Consider the following 25396-nt stretch of genomic DNA (forward strand, 5'->3'; position numbering starts at 1 on the left):
GACAGCGCCCTCCATGGGGAGCATGGGGACCGTGGGGCCACTCAGAGAGCCTTAGAAAGGCCTTACTCTAGGATTTGGACTTGGGTTAGATGATTTAGGAGGGCTCCAGGAACCAGGATTTTCCTATGGATTGGATGCTGTCAAGGGCTGCAGGGGCAATTCTATGACTGGGGATCTTAATGAACCTTAATGAGGACGGAAGACCAGACCCAGGCTACCGCTGTTATTAGCATGACACAAGTTTTCCTTATGAACTGTAGGGGGATGGCCGTAACAGATTACCACAAACTTGGTGGCTTAACAGAAATTAACTCTCACGGTTCCAGAGGCCAGAAGTTTGCTGTCAAGATGTTGGCAGGGTTGGTTCTTCTGGAGGCTCTGTTTCATGCCTCACTCCTTACTTCTGGTGGCTGATGGCAGCCCCTCGTGTTCCTGGGCTTCCAGATGCTCTTCACAAGTTTCCTCTGTGTCTTGATGTCTTTCCCTGTCTCTTACAAGGACATTTATCACTGGACCTAGGGCCCACTCTTATCTAAGATGATTGCATATCAAGATGCTTACTATAATTACATCTGCAAAAGCTCTTATTCCAAATAAGGTCACATTCTGAGTTCCAAGTGGACGTACCTTTTGGGGTCACGAGTCAACCCACTATAGGGATGGCTGGTCCTTTTAGCGGTTTGGGTGCAATGTTCTGAAAATATCAATTAAGTCTAACCGTTCTATTGTCTCATTTAGGATCTCTGTCACCTTATTGACTTTCTGTCCAGAAGGTCTGTCCATTGATGTGAGGTGTGAAGTATCCTACTCTCACTGTTTTCCCATCAGTTTCAACCTTTATGTCTTAGTATTTGTTTTAGATATTTGGGTGCTTCCGTATTAGGTGCCTGCATGTTGATGAGTATAAAATCCTTTTCTCGTATTGATCCTTTTACCATTATACACCGTCCGTCCTTATCTTTCCTTAACAGCCTTTGCTTCAAAGTCTGTTTTCTCTGACTTGAGTATTGCAACTTCAGCTTTCATTTGTTTGCATGAAATATCCTTTTCCATCCCCTCAGTTTTGATCTGTGTGGGTCCTTTGCCCTAAGGTGGGTCTCCTGTAGGTAGCATATTCCTAGGCTCTTGTTTTTTCATCCTGTCTGCCACTCTGTTCTTTGACTGGAGCATTCAGTCCATTGACATTTAAGGTAATTATTCCTTTTTGTAGTTTGGATAACGTTCACATTTTTTCTATGTTCAGACATGATTGTCTTGACTCATCATGGTCACAGAGCGGTCTTGTCTGGACACTGATGTTCTGTGAAACTTTATGTGCAGGAGGAAAATATCAAGGCCCAGCTGTGGGAGCCAGGCCAGCCACTGGAGGCCAGGGCCTGCTGTCCTCTTGTTCAACTTGAAGGCAATGAGGGAGGGAGCCATCTGGGGGAAGCGTTCCAGCCACAAGGGCAGGATGGGAGTGTGCCTTTAAGGGCCAGCCAGTCCCTGGGGTGGCTGTGGCCAAGGGAGCAAGGGGGAGAGAGGCAGCGGGACAGAGAGGCAATGGGAGGGGCTGCAGAGCAATGTACACAGTGGCTCTTAACACTGCAGGAAATAAGGGGCCTCGGGAATGCTCTGAGCAGAGCAGTGAACACCAGGACTGGAGTCATCAGCAGGCATGGTTTTGATAAGAATGTTAGGACAAAAGCCTGACTGAAGTGGATTTGCGTGCGAGTGGGAGGGTGAAGACACAAGACGAGACAATTCTTTCCAGAAGTTGTACTGAAAAGTGGAGCAGAGAAACAGGAAGTCGCTGGTGAGAAAGTGGAATCAAGAAGGTTTTTCGCTTTGTTTCTCTTTGAAAGCAGTGACGGTGCATTTGAACGCTGCTGGGGAAAGTCTGGAGGAGAAACCGTCTTGCCGGTGTCAGCTGGAGAGGGCATAACCGGAGGGGAGGGAAGACAGGCTCCAGGTGCAGGTGGTGGCCTGGCTGTGGAGGAAGACCATGGTAATGAGGAGAGGGGCGGGCTGCAGGGCTGAGGCAGGCCGGCTGGCTGGGAGACTTCAGCAGAGGCTCTCTGTGGAAAGCCTCCCTCCACATCTCAGCTGCACTTCCTGTCAGTAACCTTGCCCCCAGGTCACGAGTGTAGTAATAGTGTCTGCAGGGGCCCCTTTAGACACCCTGCCTGGCCCAGGTGTAGAGACTGCACTTGAAGCTCCACAGACCCCAAAAGGGACCAGAGATGGAGACAGAAGGGTAGGAAACTGAGAAAGAGAAAAACCAGAAAGGGATCAAAATTCAACCGTCTCCCACAGACCCCAGGCACAGGCAGGGCCCGCAACCTGAGTCAGAAGCTACCTTGTGCTGTTCACAGCCCTAAGCATCAGGGCCAGGTTTGAATTGCTGAGAAATTCACTTGTCAAGCTGAGCACTCTCTGTGAGCCTCAAGTTCCCAGCTATAAAGGGGAGAACACCACCAACCTCCTCTTGGGTCTTCTGGGAGAATTTAGGGGTTATAAAACACATAAAAGTACCATCGGGGTGCCTGACAAGGAGCCAGATTTGTTTTCCTTCTCCCCTCTCATCTCCCGCCCCGGGGGACCATCCTACATCTTCACACCAGTTCCTACAGCAGCTCCGAGAATGGGAGCAGGGCCCCGCCTGCTGGCTGACTCTGGAACTGCTCCTCTGCCCCCGTCCAGAGGTAGACTACATGCACATCCAGTTCTTCCAGCAATCTCATTCCATGGCAGCAGATACCATGCAAATTCGGTAGGTGAGCACTCAGGCCTTCTTACCACCTCCACAATCACGGGGCAGGGGCTTTAATACACCCTGACCCCCTTTATTCCTGCAGCTGCCCCTGCCTGGAGTGCCCCCACCTCCATCTGGAAATGTCAGAGGTCCGGGGCTTTCCACGACACTCACCTCTTAGCGCCCCTTCACTCTCACAGAGAGAACTCCTGGGGAACTTTCCCCCATTCTCTCAACATTTGGACTTAACCTCTAGATTGGCTAAACCGTGTGGAGAGAACCGAAACACCTGTCTCCCCTGCTTTGAGACTCACCCGAGGGCAGGAACTGCCTCATTCATCTGTTATTTTCTGACACCAGAATCCCATCAATCACTGCCCTGCCTGAAACCTCCCCACCCTGGGTGGGGAGGGTACGTGTCTGTGTGATGTGTATGTCTCTAGATTTTCCCCATATTTATGTCTTCACACATATGTCCTTCACTGGCTTCCTTATACCTTCAAATTCCCCAGCAAAGCTCACAGCATAGGACCTGGCCTCTGTCTTCTGATTCCTCCCTTCTGCCGAGTAGTCATCCCCTCATCCATCTTCCATGCGTCTCTCACTGGTTCCTCTCCCTGGAGAACTACAGCTCACACTCCTCCATGCAGCAAATCCCGACTTGATCATCAATGCTCAGCGCAAATGTCATCTCCCTAGAGGCCTCCCTGACACCCCAGTCTCGCTCATCTCTGCTGTCCTCATCCCGTCTATCCCTCAGTTGAAGCCTTCAGCATCTGAGCAGCAGCACCGTAAGTGTGCCTGTTTCCCTCTAGAAGGCAGGCCTCTAGCGGGCAGGGGTAGTGCCCTTCCGTACGCCCAACTCACACGTGTTCAATCCATGTTAGCTGAAGTCCCCACTGCCATCGTTCGCTCACAAGCAAAATGAGGGATCCAGCCAGGATCTCACAAACCCTTCTGACTCTAAAAATTCTGAGTTGATAACGACAAGCATATTTTAGGCAAGCAGTTACCAAACAGTTGCTCTTGAGCTGTGATCAACCTGTTGTTTTCTGCCAAAAGGTCCTTCTCCATGGGGTTCACCACCCTCTCCCATCCTGGGGAGGTAAACAGGAGTCATCTCCTCCCTTCTCAGCAGAGGGCCCATTAGGGGCATAGGACACTGGGGAACCAACAGTCGCTTCTCATCTCTGCATCCCTCCCCAGCGCTACGCTCACTGGAGCAATGGAGACCATCTGCCAATCCTGGTGAACAGGAGGGGTTTACCTCCCCAGTCATTGGCTACAGCTGTGTTAGGGGCAAGAGTCAGCTAAGCCCCTTTCTGCAGTATTCCCCTTAGAGGGGCACTAAAACAGGGTTGGAATAAATCAGAAATCTGGGTGCCAGGGATGCCAGGTTTCCATACCATGCCTCTATTTGCTGTGTAAGCACCAAATTCAGCCATTCCAGCTTCCACCAAAGTCAAACGGACCTTTGAAAAGAGCGAGCTTTGCAGGCTTGGATATTCCCTAGTGAGCCTTCTTTGAGACACAAATTGAAGTTTTACTCTGCAACTCAAATTCCGAAACCAAATAACACATGGCATAATCTCTTACCAGAAGGATTTTATTACCTAAAATACATCTAAATCCTTTATTATACTTTCTAGTAAGTTGTCCAGTTTGGGAAAAACTTTTCTTTCAATTTCCAAACATCTAGCTCCAATCTACAGAGCCCGATGGCAAGCCAACTACGGCTCGTACACTCCTCCCCTTACCTCATCCCGGAGGCCGTGTTAACCTGTGCTCAGGCTCTGGAGTCAGAATCCAGTTCCAATCCTGACTTCACTACATGAAAATCATAAGGAAGTTTATCTCTGAGCCTGTTTCATCTGTAAAATAGGGATAAAAACAGTATTCCTTAGGGCTATTAAAATTAAATAAATGCTGCAGATGGTTGCTTGACAGTAGGCAGGTACTCAATGAATGATTTTGAACCAGCACTAATAGTAACCTTTGCTATGATGACAGGAAGGTGTCCTCATAAGATGAGGACAGTCATCGTTACAGAAGCCAGCAGAGAAGTTAAACTTCTGTCTAGCTGTGATTTTATAGATCTCTGTTCCTTTTACCAGGCTGCTCCTGCTGTGAGTCCACACTCTCGACCTAAGGGATTTGGAGCCTCGTTGGCATTTTAGCCACAGTCACGTGCGTTGTCTCACCATGCACAAAGCGCGCTTCCTGCACAGTGTCCTAGCATGCAAGACACATCCACCCAGCTCAAACTCCAGCTGAGATCCCCTCTAAATGTCCTCAACTTTGCTTGCTCTCACTCCTGTGCTTCCTGAGCTGTAGCTCAAATGCACGCAGCTGCAGCCAGACAGTGGTGGTTACACTGGGACAAGGGCACCCGTCTCTCTGTCTTAACCCACTTTGCTCAGTGAGGCTTCATCAGGGGACTGGAATCTCTAATTAGAATTTCCAGTTCGTCAGGGGGCATCTTTATTTGTGGTAATAAAATGGGAACACAGCGTCACCTCCCAAGCCTGACAGCTGTACCTCTGACAAATATTCCCTCGTGGCAGTGGAAGTAGGTGATGGCAACTGAATCACAAACTGCACCCAAATGACAAAAGTTACATTTAATTTACAATGTAATAAAGGTTACAGGTAAAAAGCTACACATAAAGCGTGAAAAGGCCTATTACACAAATGTACAAATCTCTGTACAAAGCTCTTATCAATGTGTCCTACCTTCGTCTCCTATGTTTGTTAGCCAGGTCTTCTAGTCTTGGAGCTCTGGGTCGAGTGGGGGAAAGAGCCTCCGAACCATCATCTAAAAATGTCCTCTTAGAGACATCCGTTACTTCAAAGTAAAAATCTTTTCCTTTTTAATCAGAATTGCTCTAACTGGTCATATCCTTTAAAAATTGCCTTCATAACACACTCAAAAAGGAAAGTAATACCTTAGAGAGTAGAGGACAGTACCCTGAAATCAAGTGAGAAACTTCCGCAAGTACTCAGATTTCACAAGAAAAACAGGCAGAGTTCAAACAATACTGTAAGTTTAAAACTATCAACCTGTGTCTATGGCACTGGTCAGATGAAGAAAAATAAAAATGTTCTCATTCAAACAGAAAGGACAAAAGAGAAAAGCCAAACTGCTGGACCTCAAAACCACTGACCCAGGAAAACACTTCTGTGTTTAAATCTTAGCTTAACTGGAGAATTTTAAACCCTCCTGTTAAGCAACCTGGAATCTGCGGCAACTCCTCTGCTACCTGGACTCCCAGGGATAGTAGGTATAAATTAGGCTACTGGACCCATGAGGCTGGCGGGGCTTCTGTCACCCCCACAGCTCTGGATTCAACCTGAGGGCCTAGAGTTTCTCCCTGGGGTATGTGACCTTAAATAAAAATGACCCTAGAAAGAGGGAGAAAAAACAAAGGAGAAAAGGAAAGGCTGGGGAAAAGCCAGGGCAATCTATTTAAAAGGCTATATGAAACATTTCTCCGCAATGAAAGTGTTCTGAAGACAGGTCTTTCTGGGATATTTCAACCTCACCCCCCGTTTTAATATTACATGGTTAGGACCCCAGGAGACATTCTGAAAGACGATACTGCACACATGAAAAGTTTTTCTCCCTAATTCATTAGCTCCCCCCAGCACCCTTCCACCCTATTCCCACCCAATCCCACCCTCCTCCATGACCAAAAATATCAAATCAGTAAGGAAGGTGTGGGCTTCTTGCCCGGCCACGCCTCTTTTGCGTATTTCTTCTTCTTGGGTTCGTTGACAGCTTCGGGGTTATAGACAGCAGGGTTTGGTGCAGGGTTCATGTTCACTGCTGACGGCACAACAGGGGTCAAGTCCACATCAGGAGCGAGGTTCGGGTATGGCATGGGCAAGCCACCAATGAGCGCTGTCCCATGGATGCCGTGCGGCTGGGAGCCAGCTTCACTGTGCGTGGGGGGCAGGCCCCCGTAGAGTCCTCCACTGAAGGCAAAGTTCTGCATGCGCCTGCTCCCCGATTCCTCCAGGCCCAGGGAGCCAGGGCCCTCCACCCGCTTCTTCTGTGGTTTACAGAGGAGACAGAAGTGAGACAGAAGAGTGCTGTTAGGTTCCTCTACTGCAGTCCTAGAAAAACTGGGGAAGGCCCCTGAACCTCTAACTCGTTTGTTTCCCAAACAACCCATCTCACTGTCCTCAAATCTCAGGGCCTGAAGAGGCCTTACAGTGGTCCTCTAACACGTGGCTCCCAAACACTGCTCCACACACAGTGCTCATCATCCTATGCCAAACCAAGAAAAATGAGGCCAGTGTGTAAACTTTTCATAAAGTAAGACTTATCCAGTTTAAGGGACTATTCTTTACCCTAAGGTCATGCCTCTCTCTGTTTTTGATGTTAAAATGCCCTTTTAGGAAACAAAGGTGATTAATAGATGGTTGCAAGTATTCTAATTTTTATTTTCTTGGTGGAAACAGACAGCAGAAAATTCCAAAGGAAGAAGAAAGAAGAGAAAGGTGCTCAAGGGGAAATGTGACACAAATGCTATGGAGTTGTATGAAAAAATTTCATCTTGTAGTTTTTCACATTGGACTAAAGTTCAACGGAAGATCTTCCTGAAACAAAGACTAACCGGAAACTTGACACATTTCTTGATCTAATATATTCTGAAGATTAGGAAAAAACCCAACTCTCTCTGGCAGCTCTGACCAGCATCTTCCAATCACCATTTGAACACCTCTGCCAACAGGGATCTGCTTCCAGGGGCCACTTGTTCCCTTTTGGAGCCCTAGCTGTCAGGTAGTTCTCCATGAGCACTCAGAACATTCTGTAGCTTCCACTCCTTGGTTCTGCAATAGAGCTATCCTTAAACCTAACCCACTGTGGGCTGGCTTTCCTATCTGTGTCATTCTTGTTCACAAAACAAAGCCATGGCAAAAGCCAGAGGTGCCATGCAGAAGGCAACTATGCCTCCTCTCTGCCTAACAGCTTACTCTGAGTTAAGAAGGGAAGGCTAAGGAAACATGGGTCTCTCTGCACCCTACCCTGCTGAGAAGTAAATTTTCAGACTTGCATCACATCATAATTTACATGCAGCATTAAGCTGGCTCGTCACCTGCAGTTTCTCTAGGGCACTCCAGGATCCCAACACACAGGTCAGGTCAAAGTATTCCCACAGTATGAAAAACAGAAAGGAGCAAAGAATGTGTTTTAAAATTAAGCCTACATATGGAAGAGTGGGTTTTTAACCCAGATTATATAACATTCCAAACATGCTTCCTACCTTGACTGGGACCACTGCAGTCTGCACCATGTTTCGAAAGCGACCAACTGAGGGATCCACATCCTCTGCAAAAAGACACGAGAGCAGGGTTAATTCAGTAATCAACTGGGAGGATTAATGTCACATGGCTCAGTGTGAACAGTCACCACAATAACTCATATTACAACAGTAAAATACAGCTAACACTTCAAGCGTTTTCTGGGTATGTGTTCAATCCTCACAACAACCCTATGAGCTAAGTACCACTGGAGTAAACATGTAATAGATGAGAAAACAAACTCAGGCTTGGAGGAGGAAAAAGACAGGCCCAGTCACCTCGCTGGAGAGGAGCCAGGATATAAAGCTCAGCAGGCCTGTGCTCTAGACTACTTTCCCATTCCACATACTTCCCTCTTTTGAGGGGAGATTAAAAAAAAGTAGACATCATCAATCTCATGTTAGTAATAAAAGAGGGACACCTCAAGAGGTCACACACCACGTACTCTGCTAACACCTGCTCATAAGCGAAAAACAAAATTAGGATCCACACCCAGGGCTTCTAGCTTAACTTTGCCTTTTGAACTGAATACAGGCATACCTCGCTTTACTGTGTTTCACTTTATTGTGCTTTGCAGATATTGCAGGGTTTAAAAAAAAAAAAAATCGAAGGTTGGTGGCAACCGTGCATTGTCAGATGACAGTTTGCATTTTTTAGCAATAAAGTATTTAATTAAAGCACTGTAAAGAAATAAGGACATGGGTTTTTTTTAGATATAATGCTATTTTTTAGACATAATGCTACTGTACACTTGTAAATGTACATTATATATGCACTGGCAAACCAAACAAATCTGCGTGACTTGCTTTGACATTTGCTTTATTGAAGTGGTCTGGAATGGAACCCATAATATCTCCAATGCATGCTTATACAAGGAAGACTCACTAAAAGATCTGAAGGCCCTGCCCAGGCAGGGTGGGAGAGCTTTTCACAGCTTACACACACACTACTGCACCCTACAAAGCTTCCAGCTTCATTCATTCACTCTGCCAGAAGAAAGCACTAAGATCAAGTAACATCCTTGCAATCAGTCTCTCATTTATTGGACAGAAGGCATGGAAATAAAGAGCAAGACATGGTCCTGCCTTTAAGGAGCTCACAGCTATAAAGCCAGATGGGTCACAATACAATGGAGGTGCTTCAAGGGAAGTATGAAAGTAGTCATCTTGGAGCACAGAGGGGAGACTGGGTTGGATGACCTAGAATGAACAGTTTCCTCACTGAAGATGAAGTGTGGGGAGACAGGCAAGCACAGACTTACTATCATTCCTAGAAAAACCAACTCCCTGGCCCTTTTACCTTAATACAGTGGTAGGAAAGGAGTTGTTTCCCGAGCAGACATTGTACACCTTATTTTAATGTAATGAAGGTGTTTGCTATTTAAAGAAACACTCCTGTGAATCCCTTTGGGATATAAAGTATTCCTTATTTAATTGAAGAGCCCCTGGTTTATTTAAGTCAGGCTTTTCACATATTAGGATGCCTCTAAAGAATATATCCTGGAATTACGTACACAAACAATTGTTGTTCAATGAACGAACGAATGAACAGCTTCTATACGGAAAAATAAAGAGGAAAAGGTAGCCAGGCTCATCAGGAAGGAGACAAGGTCTCTAAAAACAGGCACACTTATTTTCTCTCATTACCACAGGAGCCCTGTTCCAATCAGCCCTTCAGGAAAGCTAAATGAAGCACAAGAGCAACTGGAGCCCGAGAGGCGTGGCTACAGGTTATGTGCCCCACGAACACAACAGGCCTGTGGAAGTGAGGACGAGGCCATCGAGGAGACCCTGTCCTGTGCTGGCTGCACAGTGTTCGGTCCCCTCACCCTTTCCTCATTCTCGAGCCATCTGACTCCTAAAGAGGGAGTCTACCCACTGCAGGAAATCTCTGCTCCTGGAAGATCTACCAAGAAGTTCCTTGCCAGGTCTACTTCTGGTATAGGAAAGTCTGCACAGGTAAGTGTGACAGGGCTGGCAGATGATGACTGGGATAATGGCTAACATTCATCAAGAGCTACTGAGTGCCCGGATGAAGCACAAACTGGAATTAAGATTGCTGGGAGAAATATCAGTAACCTCACATATGCAGATGACACCACCTTATGGCAGAAAGCAAAGAGGAACTAAACAGCCTCTTAATGAAAGTGAAAGAAGAGAGTGAAAAAGCTGGATTTAAAACTCTACATTCAAAAAAGGAAGGTCATGGCATCGAGTCCCATCACTTCATGGCAAATAGATGGGGAAACAATGGAAACAGTGACAGACTTTATTTTCTTAGGCTCCAAAAATCACTGCAGATGGCGACTGCAGCCATGAAATTAAAAGAAACTTGCTCCTTGGAAGAAAAGCTATGACAAACCTAGACAGCATATTAAAAAGCAGAGACATTTACTTTACCAACAAAGTCAAAGCTATGGTTTTACCAGTAGTCATGTATGGATGTGAGAGTTAGAGTATAAAGAAAGTTGAGTGCCAAAGAATTGATGCTTTTGAACTGTGGTGTTGGAGAAGACACTTGAGAGTCCCTTGGACTGCAAGATCAAACCAGTCCATCCTAAAGGAGATCAGTCCTGAATATTCATTGATGCTGAAGTTGAAGTTCCAATACTTCAGCCACCTGATGTGAAGAACTGACTCATTGGAAAAGACCTTGATGCTGGGAAAGATTGAAGGCAGGAGAAGGGGATGCCAGAGGATGAGATGGTTGGATGGCATCATCAACTCGATGGACCTAAGTTTGGGCAAGCTCTGGGAGTTGGTGACGGACAGGAAAGCCTGGTGTGCTGCAGTCCATGGGATCGCAAAGAGTCAGACATGACTGAGTGACTGAACTGAACTGAGTGCCGAGCACATATCGGAGGTATTTTCACTTAATCATTTAATCTCTCCATCAATCCTATGGGGCCATAAGTCTGATAAGTCACTTGACCAGAGGGTCACAGAGCTACCAAGCAGAGATGTGAATTTCATACCCAAGCCCTCTGATCAGAGTCCACGCTCTTAAACACTCTGCCATACTCTCCCTGAACATACTGCCTTCATAAAGTTCCAGGACAATAATTTTCTTCTTTTTCTTTTTAGCTGCCCCATGTGGCATGTGGGATCTTAGTTCCCTGACCAGATACTGAACCCATGGCCCCTGCATTAGGAGCAGAGTCGTAACCACTGGACCACCAGAGAAGTTCCACAATAATTTTCAAGAGAAAAAACAGAACATATCAGACCCTAGGTCTTGAAGGGAGACTTAATGAATTATCTAGTTCAGTCATTCCCATACTGTACGCTGTTCATCAGTACAAATAAGAGCTTAGTAAAACTACAAATTTCTATGTCCAACCCCTAGAAACTCTTATCTGGCATCCAGAAATAAACTTTCTAGATTAGTCATTCAGCTCCTGACTGAACATTTCCCTTGGACATTCACTACTTTGACAAGTAATTCATTCCACTTCACACATCATCAGAAAGTGAACAAAAGTCACTAGAATGAATGCTTCAATCTCTTTCACAGGAATTCTTTTAATTTTCTTCTAAATATAAGGATCTGTTGTTGCTTTTAATGCTGAGCCAAATACTTGCTACTCACAGGCTCTGGTTTCGCCCACTCCTTCCTCCTGAAGGTCAGCCTTGCAAACATCTATTCTCAGGGTGCCTCCCCCCAATCTGCTCTCCTTCATGCGCATTTCCCAGCATTCAAGGACCACTGTCCATAGCTGGGAGTCTCCTTCTCCCTTAAGACTACAAAACACATTTAGTATTTTAGTAGAAGTTAGAGCCTTAATGGGCTTCCCTGGTGGCTCAGAGGTTAAAGCGTCTGCCTCTAATACAGGAGACCTGGGTTCAATCCCTGGGTTGGGAAGATCCCCTGGAGAAGGAAATGGCAACCCACTCCAGTATTCTTGCCTGGAGAATCCCATGGACGTAGGAGCCTGGGAGGCTGCAGTCCATGGGGTCGCAAAGAGTTGGACACGACTGAGTGACTTAACTAACTTAGAGCCTTAAAGAGGCAAGACTTCAATGCAGTTAATAGTGGCAGAAAGTTGTCCAATTTTAAGTTACCAGTCATACACAGATCCCCATAAAGACAACAGTGTCTGCTCTAACCTATACTTAAACTCCACTATGATACAGACATACTGCATCAGCAAAGGAGAACTACAGCCATGCTCTGTATACTGAATTGTATGGGCCCTTCCTCTAGCTACTTCTTTCACACTGCAACTGGATAATGCTTGAGTGTTCAGGGCACTCCATCAATGAAAAGGCATAGCTTGTTTTATTGTACTTCACAGACACTGAGTTTTTTATTTCAGTAAATTTGAAGGTTTGTGGCAACCCTGCATTGAGTAAGTATTTCAGTGCAATTTTCCCAACAGCATTTACTCACTTCCTAGCTCTGTGTTATTTTGGTAATTCTCACATGTTTCAAACTTTTCCATTATTGTTACAGTTGTTATAGTCAGAGAAGGCAATGGCACCCCACTCCAGTACTCTTGCCTGGAAAATCCCATGGATGGAGGAGCCTGATAGGCTGCAGTCCATGGGGTCGCGAAGAGTCAGACACGACTGAGCGACTTCCCTACAGTGGTATATGACCAGTGATCCTTGCTGTCACTATTGTAAAAAGATTACAACTTGCTGAAGGTTCAGATCATGGCTGGTGTTTTTTAGTAAGAAAGTATTTTTTAATTAACGGATGTACATTGTCTTCTTAGACATGACGCTACCACACACTTAACAGACTACAGCGTAGTGTAAACGTAACTTTCGCATGTACCGGGAAACCAAAAAATGTGTGTGACTTGCTTTACTGAAATTCTTGAACCAAACCCACAATATCTCCAAAGTATGCCTGTAGTATACAAAAATATCTCCCCTGAATATAGCACTTGTTATTCTAAACCTTGTTGAGAAACAACTGACCTACAGGTTGTGTAAACTACTCTCTAGGATCACAGCCTTTTCATCAGAAAAAACTAGGAGGACACCTCACCTGGGTTGATGATCTCATCATCCTCACTAAAGGTCACCCGTGAGTTCTTCCTCTTCCTTTTTGGTCTCTGAATGTCCAGATTCCCCTCCTCAATGGTGAGAGTGGAAATCCGCTTGTTGTGGGCAGTGTTGAATTCTGTCAGGTTCTGGGCCAGAGTTCACACAGGAAAGACAGGAATGAGTACACAAGGAATTTGAAGGAAAATATTACCGAAGAGCAGGAAGGGATGAGGAGCTAACCTTGACCTCTTCACACAGAGGAAGTTCTCCTTGCATCCAGAAAAGATTACTGTCCCTAAATAGCTAACACCAGCAAGGCTCATTTGACAGGGTGTGGAACATCTTCAGTGACCAGTGATATTCAAAAGGGGCTGAAGGACCTTGAGCTGAAATCAAGTCATCTGTGCAAAAACCCTTGAGTTGAGGTTTGGGGGTTTTTTGAAGAAGGTTATCATGTCTTCATGCTGAGAATTAAACGAATGGGACGAAATTCAAGAACTGTTTAAAGTAACAAAACAGATGAGAAAGAAAAATTGACAGTTTCTTTCCCAGTGGCTCTCTCCTTTAAAACTAGTTAGGATGCTGCCAGTGCACGGAATATTTGGCATTAATATTTTGTCACTCCCCATCCCTGTCTGGCCCCGTTTCTATTCATAACTATCCATCCATCTCAGTGATTAACTTGGCCTCAGCACTGCTGCCTGCCTCTTTTCAATCCCTTGGGCTTATTCCAATCTGCGCTGCAATTTGAGACATCCCAAATGTCTTGAGAACAAGACCTAGAGATGACAGGAGGAGGCATGGAAGCAGTCTGGAAAAGAATGGGCAAGAGGGACTGCCAACCAGGCCCCTGGCTATGAGGCTACTTATTTACAGCCAACTAACTTCTAAGTTGTTAAGATTTCTACTGTGCCTTTTTCTTCCTACGATCTGGGAAACTGACTCTGTATACAAGAAGAGTAAATGTATGTGGGTGGTTAAGGACAGGCTGCCATTTGATCTACCTGGATAGACCAGTCACACCAATACAGTGACAGGCATGTGAAGACAAAAGCTACATCACAAACTACTGGGGTCAACTCTAGACAAGGAAAACCTTAACACATTAAAGTTAAATCTTGTAAAATTCAGGGCAGCCAGGTCCAGAGCAAAAGCAGTCTAGTTCTACTCAGAAGATTCGTGGGCTGATTGGACAGTATCAAAAAAAGCTACATAAATGAATGAAAGCGCCAATCTCTGTAAGCCAGTGCTGTTCAAACAAACTTTCTGGATGATAGAAATGTTTTCTATCAGAGCTATTTAGTTTGGTCAGCCACTAGCTCCATGTGACTACTGAGCACTTGGAATGTGGCTGGTGGCTACTGCACTGGATGGTAGAGCTCTTAAGAAAGGTAACTCCCAGCCTTGGCTTCTAACATGCAGCAAAGGTGCAAAACACAGCCATAAGGGTCTACTGGCTCGTCAGCCCTGGTTATATATATCCAAACCCACACAGTGCAGATTTCCAAGGGCCACACCACACTGCCAAAGTGGCAAAGGCTTACCACTCTATTCAAGAAAACCTCCAGTGCTAAGTCATTGGCATTTCAAGCTACACAGAACAGCTACTGCAAAAACCAGTCTCCAAGACATAACAATGACATAGACAATAGAATTACATCAAGTTCTGTTTCCTCCTCTGGAAGCCCCAGTAAGCCCTTGAGTTCATCATCCTCTCCACCCATCTTCTCATCTCCTTTCACAGCTGATGGCAATGTCTGAGGCTTCTCACGTAGAGTGTATGCCCTTGTGGATGCACCAAATGAGACCGTGGAGTCGATGGGAATTTGCTGAGGCTTGTGTGGCTCCAATCGAATGTGACCCAAGAAAGTGCCGTGTGCTAGGAATAACCAAATCAGAAATGTAAGAGAGGAAAAGAAAAAAACAAATAAAAAACAAACCTGAATTGCAGAAGAGAAGCTTCTGCCAGCACATCAGTTTTGCTTTTTAAAACAGAAATGGCATTGGGTCTACTTTGCATCCCTTGTCATGAGTCACACTGAAAAGGAAACTCCTTCACTGAATCCTGAATCACTACAGTGGATTTCTTACACATCTTCAGACCTGCTGTTACCCCACATAACAAGTACCTCTGCTATCAGACTGACTCCATTCTGGGTCCAGCAGGAAAGGCTCCAACCTGGCAAAAGCCATGCCCCGCAAGGAGGAGGACAGGAACTGCTGAGGTCTGATCTCTCCAGCCCCAAGCCTAAGGAATACAGGAACTGCTGGATGGGTAGCAGTTATACTTGGGGTTTCCCCAGAATAAAAAATGAGGCTGGCTGAAACACGTGTAATACCAATGGCAAGGTAGGCCAAAAATCCTACTGCAGAGTCTGGATACTTTTCCATGTCTACATTCTGCATATTATGAAATGGAGAGAAAAGACGAGATAAATTTGCAAGTAAGTACTTATGAGACAAGGCTCTCCAAAACCACCATATAACCATACTGGGGTAACGTGTGCACATGTATGCAGAGGGGGAAAAAAGGAGTAAAACACGATCAACCCAGGAAGGAGATCCTTTACGTTCCATGCTGCAATTAATTATACACAGGTGAAAACGAACAAACTTCCAAGGCCCCATGTAGTCAAGTTTCAATTGCATTTCTGAGATTATCTCTGACAAACTTGAAAATCTTATAGTCGGAGTGTGCTCATAGAATTAAAATTGATATTAGTAGTAGTAGTAGTCAAAGCAAAATGTAGCTGAGATAAAGAACCTATTATAAAAAATGAACTTGCTCAAAATAAGGATTTTTTTTAATGTCCTGTACCCACAACTCTGCTACATTAATGGAGCTAACCAAAGCTTCTGCTTAAACTGGATCACAATCTCTCAGGGGCCTATAAACACATTCCCTAGTTCCTAGGTGTTTTTTTGTTCTCTCTATATACCTATTACTCTCTTCAGCAAAGCAATCCCTAAAATCTTCTTCTCTCTCCACTCATTAATTATTTCAGTAAAATAGGAAATAACACAGGAATGGAGAAGGACTGATTCAAAAACCAAACATAAACTTCCTTGATGAGCAATAAAACACAATTTCAAATCTGAAGAACCCAAAGAGCATCTCCACACTGCCCAAAAGGGAATGTGTAAAATGGGATGGGATACGAGTTACTTACTACTGTTGAGATCTATCAGGAAAACTCTCTTCAGATGCTTGTGGTAGACCAAGGCAGCATGGACCCGAGAGCAAGACTGGTGGTCTATTGTGAAGTCACACAAATCAGGGTTTCGCCCAAATAAGTAATACTTCTTCTCATCGATAATCAGTTTCTAAATAAATATAAAATACTACTTAAAGCTGGTTTCAACAGGGTTTAGCAAAAATTCTTCCAATAAAAGTAGAGCGTATTAACGTAAAATTCCTTGTCAAAGTAAATATATATATATATGTATATTTATATATATTTCCTATTATTCTTCAAGATAGAGACCTCAGAAAAATTTACTAACATTTTTTGGGGATGGCAATTTTAATCCCCAAATATAGTGGTCAAATGTTGAGTGCCGATATGAAAAGAACTTTCCCTAATCCTATTAGATGTAAATGGCCTGCAAGAGAGGCTGTCTTCTTTTCATTGTAAATTTAAGATTTCACTTAACTTGAGGTTGAGCAGCAAATAAAAACATAAGGCATGCCTATAAAGGAATAAGACCTCTTTTCAGAAAAATACATATTCAAATGAAGACTATCAACTGGTTTGCAAAGGAAGGGAGGTATAAACACTTACCTATATTCTAATCATGCTGCCAGAGCCCCAAAATATTTTTGGAAGCCCCTTGAAATCAGAATTACGTTAGACATCACCGTATGAGCCTCTAGATCTAACTTTATGGTCCCATTTCATTTTGGCCACAAAAAAGCATTACTCAGAGTTAACTCTAAATGAGTACTTGCTTTGTCCAAATATGGTATGACCTCACAGGGGAAAGATTTTCCAGGTTTGAGGAAAGAGAATGTAGAGATTCACATTTATTGAAGGGCTATTTTTTGCTAGGCATTTTAAGCATTATCTCATCTAATCCTCAAAACAGGTCTGTGAACTAAGTATCACCTTTATTATTGAAAGTGAAAATGTTAGTTGCTCAGTCGTATCCAACTCTTTGCAACCCCATGGACTGTAACCCGCCAGGCTCCTCTGTCCATGGAATTCTCCAGGCAAGAATACTGGAATGGGTTGCCATTACCTGCTTCAGGGAATCTTCCTGACCCAGGGATCGAACTGGGGTCTCCTGCATTGCAGGCAGATTCTTTACTGTCTGAGCCACCAGGGAAGCCTATCACCTTTGTTATTAAACATAAGAAAATGAATTCAGAGAGATGAATCTAGTCATTCAAGGCAGTCAGGCTGGTTAAGTAGCAGATGTGGGATTTAAACTCAGGTATGAATAACTTGCAAGGCTAATATTCTCAACAACAGTGCCATGGGTCTGAAATAATTCTGAGAAGAACTCCAAAATGTTTCTAACCACTCCTGTGGAACTGGAAAAAATAGAACTATATAATGTCTCAATATAATAGTAGAAAAGAGGATTTTGCAGAGCAGCAAACTGTTATTTTAAAAACTGCAGGGGCTGATGTAGTACCGTTAACTTTCATTTTGCCAAAAAAGAACTTTCTTTTAAAATTGTCACCAATCATTTTATAAAAGAAAGGTCATTTTAACAAAAAAGCAGGGAAGACAAGGATAAAAGGCCACTCTTTGAGTTGAATTTAGCTTTATGAAAAACTCACTACCCTGTCTTTTTCTTTTAATCCTTGATCAGTAAAGATTTTGCCACATATTGGTTGTGGACTGGGCTGTCACAGATGAAGGACCCTAGGTTAAATTTTTGCTAACACTTCATTCAGTTCTTAAGGTCTACAATTTGAGCCTTTGAAGAATAACCCTCATTCACATACATTATGTTGTTCCTTTACAGTTTTTATTTTTATCTGCACCACGTGGCTTATAGGATCTTAGTTCCCAGATCAGTGACTGACCCCATGCCCTTAGCAGTGAAAGCGCCGATCCCTAACCACTGGAATCCCAGGGAATTCCGTTTTTTCTCTTTAAACAGAATGTCTCACTAAGCTCTAGTTCACATTTCACACTATGCTCCTTCTAAAATCCCTGAAAGAAGACAGCACAAAGCTGAGTAAGGAAGTACAGTCAAATTAGGATTGTACCAGGCTAGGATTCAAGAGGCTTATTTTTCGTTCCTGGCTATGTCACTGAACTCACAGTGGGCTACTATTCTCCCCTGTGCTTCAGTGTTCTTACAAAACCAGAAATGTACCTCACATACTGGTAACAGTTAACAACTGCTGAGTACTTAAGTGCACACACTGTGCTATGAGTTTTATGCTATGTCATCTCATCTTTACAGCCACTCTGTGAGCTAAGTAGGTACTATTATTCCTATTTTTATAGATAGGAACAGTGAGGCATAAAGAAATTAATTAATATATGCAAGTTCACACTGCTAGATATTTATAAACTGGATTAGAAATTCAGGTCTGATTTTACAGAGTCTAAGCTTTTATAACCACTATATATTTTCTTCACTCTTCCTGCATCAAAAAATCTACCATATGGCAAACATTTAAGGAGTGAACAAGTAGTATAGGTCACACTCTTAATTTTTTTTAAACACTTACCCAGTTACTTGCCAGCTTATACTTTAAGGCTCAAAGGGATGGGGGTCACCTTTGGGAAACTGTCCAGCAGAGCCCACTTGCTGCTGGGAGAGCTTGTCCCAGACCCCTAGTGCTAGGGGGCCTCAAGATTCAACAACAGTCTGACAGCTCAATGCCACAATTGTCCCATGCCTGCTCAGACCCAAATATTAAGATGTGGGTTAAAAATAAGATATTGCTTTAGAATTGAGAGAGCCCTAAAATGTCATCATGTTATTTTCTCTAGGCAATATCTATGCAAGTTGAATCTCATAGATGCATTTTCCATTCGTTTCTATATGCACATACATGATGTCTTCACAAACTTAAATTTGCTAACCGCAGAGCTCATAGGCTGGACTTAAAACAAGTCATAAGACCACCAGAGCTCTTGGGTTCTAATACAAAATTGATCACCTTTCTATGATTCCAGGCTTCCCTGGTGGCTCAGCGGTAAAGAATCCACCTACCAATGCAGGAGACACAAGTCTGATTCCTGGCTTGGGAAGATTGCTAGAGAAGGAAATGGCAACCCACTCCAGTATTCTTGCCTGTGAAATGCCAAGGACACAGGAGCCTGGTGGCCTACAATCCATGGGGTCACAAAAGAGTTGGACACAACTTAGCGACTAAACACCACCACAAGGTGTCAATACCAGAGCTTTAGGTGTTTAGAGGAGAAGAAAGAGAAAAGGCCTCCAAATTAAATATGCACATTCACAATTAAAGGTATCTCAATTACAGAAGTGTGAAAATGTAGAGGAAAAAACAGTATGCCCCAGAAGCAAGAAAATGAGTGAATTCTTAGACAATTTGCTTCTTCTGTCCACGTGAATGAAATAATGCACTGGCCCTTCAGTAGTCACTAAACCACAATTGCTTAACTAGCTATGGCTAATACCATTATCCAGTTGTGCCTCTGAGTTATAACTCAGAGTGTATCTTTACACCCCGGGCTTAAAAGACTCATGGCTTTTGTTTTAATATTGCACTTCTTAAACCCAGCTATCACAACACATCACAGGCCTCTGACATAAGGCTTGGACATAGATAGCTCGGTTAGTATCAAGTGCTGCCTAAATCCTTAAGCAGATCTGGAGCCTATTTCTCTCAGAAACAACACAGTGATGCCTATGGATTGTAACATGACACCTTTGTGGCAACTCAGAGCACTGAAAGACAACATCACCAGTTTATGACACCTTTGTGGCAACACCTAAGAGCACTGAAAGACAACATCACCAGTTAATGGAAACCAGTAATCAGAAGGATGTTTGACAAGAGTGCTTTGAAAATATATATTATTTCTCAAAAGAATTATGATATTGTCTTTAAAGCTAGGCTCCTTATCTTTTTCTCCCTGTTGCAAATTGAAGATTTATTAAATTCTGGTTAGAAAAATAGATTTCTATATGTCTATTCAGCAACATTTTATATATGTGGGACAGTTTATAGTTAAAGAAAAAAAAGACATTTTAGCTAAATTATTCCCTTGAATAATCCTGATATTTTGTAACCTTTAAGACAGAAGAACCCATGACAAAGTGGTTCTAACTGACTGGCTAAGGGCTTGATGAATTCATCAAAACTTCTGCCTTAATGTTTTACAAAATACATGTATCACTACAACATCCTGAAAGTGAAAACAATGTATTTATAGAACATCCTTCAGGAGATTTCACAGACAGTTTTCATTACAGGGTGCAATGTTTTTACTATATACATCAAAGAAAAATAACTGCACTCAATAATAGGGCCTTGAATTTAAATGTCATCTGAGCAAACAAACCTAAAGTTGGTTGAAGACATGGAGACTCACAACTCGATGGCCACAGTGGGCTTAATCCCCATTTCTTGGTAAATAAATGGTACAAAAGAATTTTTAAAAATCCACACAACCTAAGAGCTAAACAAAATTCGTGTTCTCTTGCAGTTCTATGCAGTTTTCATTCTAGAAACTTGGAGAAAAGCTAGAATTCTGCTACACTTGTTCTTTATACTACTTACTTCGACTATAATCATGTAAATTTTTGTTTGGTTCTGTCTTTCCCACCAGATGATTCCTTTGAAGACAGGAACCATGTTCGTTTTTTTTTTTTACTGCTGTATTCCCTATGCCAAGCACAAAGACTGGCACATAATAAGCACTCAGTAAATGTTTTAAATGAGTGAATGAATTTCATCACCATTTCCATTCTCTTTTTTGAACATCTGTCTTAGTTTATGATCTTCTATGAAGGGTTTTAGCTTGAATGTCATAAAAGCAACTTAAAAGTTGAATTCAATCTATATCATTCACTTTCTTCTTCAATTATTGCAGATCTTGCATCTTCCACATAACTCCACATACTCAGAGAGAAGGAATTCACCAAGTTATAGGGCATCCAGTTTCACTGAGGCCTACAGGCCCACAATCTATTAAAACCCTTCATTTGGAAGGTAAGAAAAGTCACAAGAAAAACTGAGTATCTGTAGAGATACACATTGGCATGTGTTTTATCACTATGTGCTTTTAATAGGAAAAAAAAATCAGGATGAACAAAAGTAGCATTGCTGGAAAACAAAGCACAGGAGAGGGGGTGGAAAAGTGAGTCACTGGCAAGAATCTTTAGTGTGGTGGGGAAAAAAGGGAAGATGTGTATTTCCATACCTCAATTAGCTTGTCTCCTTTGACTACATCCAGATGTAAACCAGGAGGGGGCTTACCTGCCCTGAAAAGTAACAGTGAAAAAATATTTTCAGGATGAGTTTGTAAATGCCATTTACAATCATTATCCCATTCAACACTGCAGCTCTCTTACCAGCCTATAATTAGTTCATGTTCAAGCAGAAATGTCATCTACTTTACTATTATAGCTCCTTTCTGCATTTGACACTTACCTCCCCAGTGATTCAACTGCTCTAAAACATATTTCAGGGGATCTGTATTTAGAGCAGCACCAAAGAAACCTGTATTTTAACACTGAATTATCTACCTTGGAGAGAAAGCAGGACAGAGAATGCAAGTACTATAGTCGGAGTTGTCTGGTCACTTGGAGTTTGAGTCTAAGATCTGCCACTCCCAATAACCAATAATTACCATACAAAGGTAGAATAAATCAGTTGGTGTCTGGGGCTGATCAAGGTAGACTCCTCACAGAAGAAAGAGAGGGCATTGTCCTGAGCTCTGAGGTCAAACCAGATATGTAATTTAGGCAGTGAGGGCAATCCAAAAGTATGCCATGAAACCAGGTACCAATAAATACAAGAGATATTTGTTAACTTTGAACAGGTCATTCTACAATGGCATGTATAAGGGAACTTTTCTCTATACTCCTATAATCATACCATCCAAGGGAGACACATATATGTCAAAGCAGCTAACACAATGTCTGGTGCACACCAGAAGTTAAGGAAATGGTAAGTGATCTTATACAGTCTCTTCTAACTATAAATTTACTATCCTGGCCCAGTAAACTTGTAGTTAGAAGACATAAGTAAATATTCTGAAATCAATGCGGCAAGGAACTGAAATGGATAAAATTTGCAGACTGGAGCAACTACGTGTTGCAGAAGTGCAGAGAGACCCAGACAATAGCTACACATTCACTTGTTTCCTGTCTTTGCTCGTCTGAAGTCTGAAGAACAATTACCAGAGTCCCAACATCTACGCACGCGCGCGTGCACACACACAAACACAAATGCATCCATTTACATCTAACTGAAGATACAACATAGTCATCTCACAAGCCTGACCCAACTCCTCTATGCTGGTTGCTGGGAGGACAGTGCATTGGACAAAAGCCCATTTTGTCTGGAAACCAGGGAAAGCCAAGTTACATCCAGAATATGCTTTCTGAACTCCTACTCTGTGTCTGGCTCAGGCCTAGGAACTGTGACTCTAGAGAAACATTAGGCAGCCCTTGCCCTTGAAGGGTTCAATATAACGGCGAACACACACAAACACCACACTGTGATGAGCAGAAATAGCTCTAACTCGGATGGGTCGCCTTGCCAGGCAATTCATATAATTCATCGTGTACTCCACTCAAAGACTAAAATTATTCCATTATTCCCAAGAACTTGTGAAGGCAGGTTAGGAGTTCATCCTAACAAGCAAGGATGCCCTCTGGTGCCCGACTTCGCGCTGGTGGCTAAGAGCACAGGAGTAGGTCAGAGCCGTTCCTGCCCTCAGGGAGCTCCCAGTCAGCGAGAGACAGGCAAGGGCCGCACCAGGCTGCAGTAACAACCGCGGGATGCGAGGCTCTGAGGGGGGATCGGGGCCAGGAAGCTAGCTCGCGCGCGCTCGGGACAGAGAGCGGGGGGCAGGTACCGGGCTCCACAAGAGCACCAGGCACTCAGGCAGGAGGCACTCAGTCAGGAGTTGGGGTAAGTTCGAGACCAAGGCCCCGAAGCGCCCCGGCAGCCGGCTGACTGCCCGAGGGGCTGCCTAAGCCAGCGCCTCAGAGCCCCCAACTCTGGGTTTCCTCGGTTTCTGGGCCCGGGCTCCGAGCTCCGGGCTCCTCCACACGCCGCCCGGCCCGACGGACACTTCTCCCTCAGTCAGTCCCAAGATGTTTGGGCCGTTCGGCTCGCTGCGAGAAATCAGCCGCCCTGCCGGCACAGGCCAGCTTAGCCAGGCCACTCCAGCGCTGGTCGCCCCGCCACTCACCAGGTCGGGCAGTCGAACAGCGGTAGGCTGGAGCCGGAGTTCGCGGCTGCCGCCATCTTGCGTCTCCCCCTCCCATTTGGCGGGCCCGAAGCACGCTGGGAAACTGGAAGACCCAGAGGGGGAGAGGCGGCTTCCCAGCGACCTGTGCGTCTGCGCGCGCGCACACACACACTCCCACGCACGCACGCACGCACGCACAGGGCGCTGTAGTAGCGGTGGAGCCTGGGTTCCCGTTTAGGGGTGTTTTTCAGGGTTTGAGAGGGTTGACCTTCTCCGGAGGCCAGAGCTTTCCTCGGCCGGCAGTTGTCTGAGGAAAATGGGCTCGGTTTCCCTGTGCGTTCTTTTTGCAAAGACGCTCCCAGGCTCTAAAGTCTTGTGATGCCACCCTTGCTCTGGGCTCGCACCGTCAGCCTTTTGACTCCCAAGATGGAGATAAGCTAGAGGGTATAGGGCTTAGGGATTGGAAAAACACCAGTCTGTTGTGTCTCCTCTAACGGTCCTGAGAAGCTACCTTTCGGGGTCGTATAAACTCTAGACAAACAGGAGCCAGGGACGGATCCAACCAGATAGCAGGCGTCCAGATCATCAAAATGCATGACTGAAAAAGGTTATTTAATCAAGTGGAGGCCTCTTTGGATTTTAAAATTTTGGTTATAGTGACTAGATTGTATAACGAAGACAGGATTCAGGTCTGCTTTTGTCCAACAACTGGGTGAAAGATCATCAGCAGGGCTTCTGGTTGTAATGGCTTATTGTCTGCTGCTGCTGCTGCTAAGTCGCTTCAGTCGTGTCCGACTCTGTGCGACCCCATAGACGGCAGCCCACCAGGCTCCCCCGTCCCTGGGATCCTCCAGGCAAGAACACTGGAGTGGGTTGCCATTTCCTTCTCCAATGCGTGAAAGCGAAAGTGAAGTCGCTCAGTTGTTTCCAACTTTTAGCGACTCCATGGACTGTAGCTCACCAGGCTCCTCCATCCATGGGATTCTCCAGGCAAGAGTACTGGCTTATGTCTACTGAGTGCTTATTTGGGCAAGAATGTAGTTTATATGGATCATCTCATTTAATCCTTAAAACTCTCTTTGAAATAGGTATTATAGGTCGCTGAGGGGAGGCTCAGAGAGACTGAGTTGCCCAGCCTCACGCTAGAACGAGTGGGATTCAAACCTAAATCTGTATGATGCCAAAGCCCATGCTCTTTAATCATCACTCTCTCTCACACTTTGATGTTGATATGATCATATTTATTATTAGCATGCAACTGAAACCCAACACTTTCTCAGTTCTGTAGAAAACATGAGAGGATTATCCAACCTGTTTTTTTCTTTTAAGGAAACCAAATGCAAAATTACTGTCCACCTATAAAGAGGCATTGCGCAGCAGATTATCTCTTTCTGTGGTGGAGCTCTTGTCCTGATTCCCTACTACTGGTCCTTTAGATTTTAAATCTAACATCAACCTGTTCAAAAGATTTTGCCCTGGGTGACATCTCCAGGCATCAAGATTTAACTGTAGCATATTAACTTAGAATTTTAAATTATCAACTGTTAGGAGAATCACATTTTCCACTGGTCTTCAGGGATTGAACCTGGGGCCACAGCAGTGGAAGCACCAAGTCCTAACCACTGGACTGCTAGAGAATTCCCTCAGGTCACTTATCAACTGAACAAGTTAATATACCCCCTTTTCCAGCCCTGTGATTCCAAAGATAGACTAGGCCAATAGTTCTAAACTTGGTTTCAGGAAAACAGGCTATAGCTTCCTCCTTTGAGCACAAGGACTTGATTCTTAAAAAAAATTAAATCGTCTCAAGTGTTTTGAGTATAACAGAAAAGAGAAGGTACTTTTATCTGGAGAGATTGTGTGGGCCTTTGAGGTCCTATGCCCTTTTCAGGCATGAGGTGGTATTGAAGGCATTTCTAGCTGTCAGTGACCTTAATAACATGTCAGCTTTGTCTTTCAATTTCTCAGCTTCCACGGGTGGTCCATTATTTAATCCCTTA

At 44.1% G+C, this 25396-nt stretch overlaps 1 protein-coding gene and 1 non-coding gene across 2 annotated transcripts; both read right to left on the bottom strand.

Moving 5' to 3' along the window:
* Window positions 1-5340: 5340 nt before the first annotated feature.
* PPP1R8 (protein phosphatase 1 regulatory subunit 8) lies at window positions 5341-23474 on the bottom strand. Its single transcript, XM_004005074.5, has 7 exons — window positions 23397-23474; window positions 21396-21456; window positions 16206-16359; window positions 14694-14914; window positions 13037-13181; window positions 8005-8069; window positions 5341-6786 (listed from the first exon to the last, which is right to left on the bottom strand). The coding sequence occupies exons 1-7, from the start codon at window positions 23450-23452 to the stop codon at window positions 6433-6435; spliced, it is 1056 nt and encodes a 351-aa protein (XP_004005123.3). The 5' UTR covers window positions 23453-23474; the 3' UTR covers window positions 5341-6432.
* Window positions 19655-19820, bottom strand: LOC114113410 (small Cajal body-specific RNA 1). The gene has a single exon (XR_003588446.1). It is a non-coding gene; the product is annotated as a small Cajal body-specific RNA 1 (non-coding RNA).
* Window positions 23475-25396: the final 1922 nt, after the last annotated feature.

Source organism: Ovis aries, chromosome 2, assembly GCF_016772045.2.
Source record: "Ovis aries strain OAR_USU_Benz2616 breed Rambouillet chromosome 2, ARS-UI_Ramb_v3.0, whole genome shotgun sequence".
Taxonomy (NCBI): domain Eukaryota; kingdom Metazoa; phylum Chordata; class Mammalia; order Artiodactyla; family Bovidae; genus Ovis; species Ovis aries.

Bases quoted from the DNA above. Each gene is read 5' to 3' on its own strand.
- PPP1R8 (XM_004005074.5), bottom strand. From the start codon at position 23,452: ATGGCGGCAGCCGCGAACTCCGGCTCCAGCCTACCGCTGTTCGACTGC. The intron at 14,915-16,205 runs GTAAGTAACTCG...GGTTATTCCTAG, and splicing joins CCTGATAGATCTCAACAGTA to CACACGGCACTTTCTTGGGT. The intron at 13,182-14,693 runs GTAATTCTATTG...ACTCTGGCCCAG, and splicing joins AGGAGGAAACAGAACTTGAT to AACCTGACAGAATTCAACAC.